Source organism: Salpingoeca rosetta (genome assembly GCF_000188695.1).
Source record: "Salpingoeca rosetta unplaced genomic scaffold supercont1.32, whole genome shotgun sequence".
Taxonomy (NCBI): domain Eukaryota; class Choanoflagellata; order Craspedida; family Salpingoecidae; genus Salpingoeca; species Salpingoeca rosetta.
Genome location: NW_004754902.1, coordinates 765,576 through 768,075, shown reverse-complemented (window position 1 = coordinate 768,075; position 2,500 = coordinate 765,576). Strand labels below are relative to the sequence as shown.

The following is a 2,500-nucleotide window of genomic DNA, read 5'->3' as shown; positions in this document are numbered from 1 at the left end:
GCACCGTGTACTTGAGCGGGTGCCATCACCGTGTGCCACGACAACAAGAGGCACTACCTTCTCTCTCCCTCTGTCTTGGTATGTGCATGGCTGATGGCTGATGGGGTGGGCGGGTGTTGCCTGGGATTTCCATGCCACCGCACTGCACCTCAATGCGCTGTGTGACGCGACATGCACACCACAGTTTACACGCCTTCTTCCCCCACTTATCCCCTCTGCAAGTCCTTGTTCTTGTCAACCACCTCCCCTCACCAATCACATCCCACACCCCACACACACACACACTCTCTCTCTCCTTTACCCCTGTCACGATGTGTGCTTGCTTCAGAGCAGGCCGCTGACATTGTCATCACCGCTGTCAGACGGCGGTCGGTGCCATGCACGGGCATGGAGATAGTGAGCCAGCTCGTGGTCTCCAGCGTGGTGGCTGGAATGTGCACTGAGGTGAAGGATCCCACCACCAGACTTCTGCTTCCATACCACCATGACTGACACCACTGGCACTGCTGGTTGACACGCACCAGCAGACATCGCTCCCAGCGCCACACAAGAGGTGTGTGTGTGTGTGTGTGTGTGTCTGTGTGTGTGTGTCTATGTGTGTGTGTGTCTGTGTGTGTGTGAATTCATTTGCACTCGTTGCCCCTCCCGCATGTCGAAACAACCACGCACACCGGCAACCCCTCGTCAACACAACACCTTTCAACATCCCCACTGGGCTGATGCAGGGCTGCACTGGCACGTCGTGCACGACAGCTTCTCATCGTCAGTTCTCCCTTCTCTCCTTTTTTGTCTTCACACAAGTCACATCACCCCCGCCCAGTGGGGCGCCTGCATCTTACGCCCCACCCTCCCGTTGCACGCGTGCACACACCGATTCCGACCCAGTGCAGGATCTGCTGCTGCTGCCAACCACCCACACACATCGTCGCCGTAACGCCGCATCAACCAACCGCAGCCACTGACAGCCACCAGCATTGCACCTTTGCTGTGATTGAGTGCTGCCAGCACGTGGCCCCACCTCAACCTGCCACATCATCATCACCATCCCCGACACTGCCATGTGTGTGTGTGTGTGTGTGTGTGTGTGCATGCATGCGTATTCACGCCATCGTCAACCACACCACGCCAACACAGCAACAGCTGCACTACTTGCTGTCCTGCGCGGCGTTGTGTCAGTGCACTCAAGGCCCTTTTGCCAGCCAGCTGCCCGCTGCTGCTAGCTGTGCTTCTCCCTGCCCATCTCAATCACCTCAGCTTCAACCACAACTGCTGCTGTGTTCCGCCACCTCATCTTCTGCCAGCGAGGTATCACACCGCGGCCACAGCCGTCACTGCACGCTGCCGGTTTCAAGCAGCTCACTGCGTTGGATGCTGTTGGCTCGTGGACCACCACACCGTTGTTTGAAGAGGGATTGCCCGTGATTGTGGCGGTTGTTGTGGTGGTGGTGCACGCCATGACAACAACAGCGGCAGTTGATGAGGTGATGGTGTGTTTGCAGTCCTCACTGGTTGCAGCGGCAGCAAGGAGGTGGCCATCGTGTTTCTGGTTCGCACGCATGTGCTGGCCAACGTGGCGCAGGAGCGGTTCAAAGACTACGACAACGATTCTGTGCCGTTTATGAAGAACATTCTCCAGCACGCGAACGACAGGCAATACCGCATGCTGCGCGGCCTGATGGGCGTGTTTGTTTGCAAGGACATGTTTGCGCCGGATGCACACGACCTCATGCGCATTATGTAAGCCAGCGCCGCCCAGATTGAGGAGGATGATCCACAACCCACATACATCCACACAAGGTGCGCTCAAGGCCAAGAGAGAGAGAGAGAGAGAGAGAGAGAGAGAGAGTGTGTGTGTGTGTGTGTGTGTGTGTGTGTGTGTGTGTGTGTGTGTGTGTGTGTGTGTGTTCGTGAACATGTGTGAACATGTCGCTTCGTCGTTTCCCTCCTTTCTCCACTTTCGCCTTGCCAAGCCTCACCGCCACCCCTTGTCGTCCTGCCGCGTTCAGGCTGTTGAGTCGCTGCTCGCTGTGATCCAGGGTGCCCGGCTCCCGCGAATCGCCCAACACCAAGCGGCGACCGAGAACTGTATTTCTGTCTTTGTCGAGATTGCGCGCAAGCGAGCACACGTCCTCTCATAGATGTGTGTAGCGTGTGTGTGTATGTGTGTGTGCGCGGTGCGCGTGAGAATGAGGATGATGGACGACAGTGCACAGCATGAGTTGGAGCGTGAGGGTGTATACGATACTAGATGTTTGTAGAGTCTGCCTAGCGAGGCATAAGGGTGAGCGTCGCACCGTGCTGCTCATTGTAAGTGATGAAGTCGTACGTGGGCGACGTGCAGATTGAGCACGATGCGAGAAAGTGACTGGATGTAGATACGGAGGGCTCGGATCGTAATTTGGTAGCCGTTGTTGTCGCGTGACGAAGAAGCAGTGCGGTAGGTCGATTCGTACACATTAGATCAGTCACATGGCAGCTAGCACAAGTCAAACTCGATCAG

General features: G+C 56.5%; 1 protein-coding gene across 1 annotated transcript in view; it reads left to right on the top strand.

Moving 5' to 3' along the window:
* The window catches only part of PTSG_12998 (uncharacterized protein), a gene marked incomplete at both ends in the record, with an annotated part of 3,239 nt that extends 1,208 nt beyond the window's left edge, over nt 1-2,031 (top strand). The window contains 7 exons of the mRNA XM_004988977.1: nt 1-32; nt 331-444; nt 726-762; nt 956-1,060; nt 1,255-1,399; nt 1,516-1,737; nt 2,007-2,031. The exon at nt 1-32 is cut by the window's left edge and continues 37 nt beyond it. Coding sequence (XP_004989034.1) covers nt 1-32; nt 331-444; nt 726-762; nt 956-1,060; nt 1,255-1,399; nt 1,516-1,737; nt 2,007-2,031 — 680 coding nt within the window. The remainder of the gene's footprint in view (nt 33-330; nt 445-725; nt 763-955; nt 1,061-1,254; nt 1,400-1,515; nt 1,738-2,006) is intronic.
* Between the last annotated feature and the right edge of the window lie 469 nt (nt 2,032-2,500).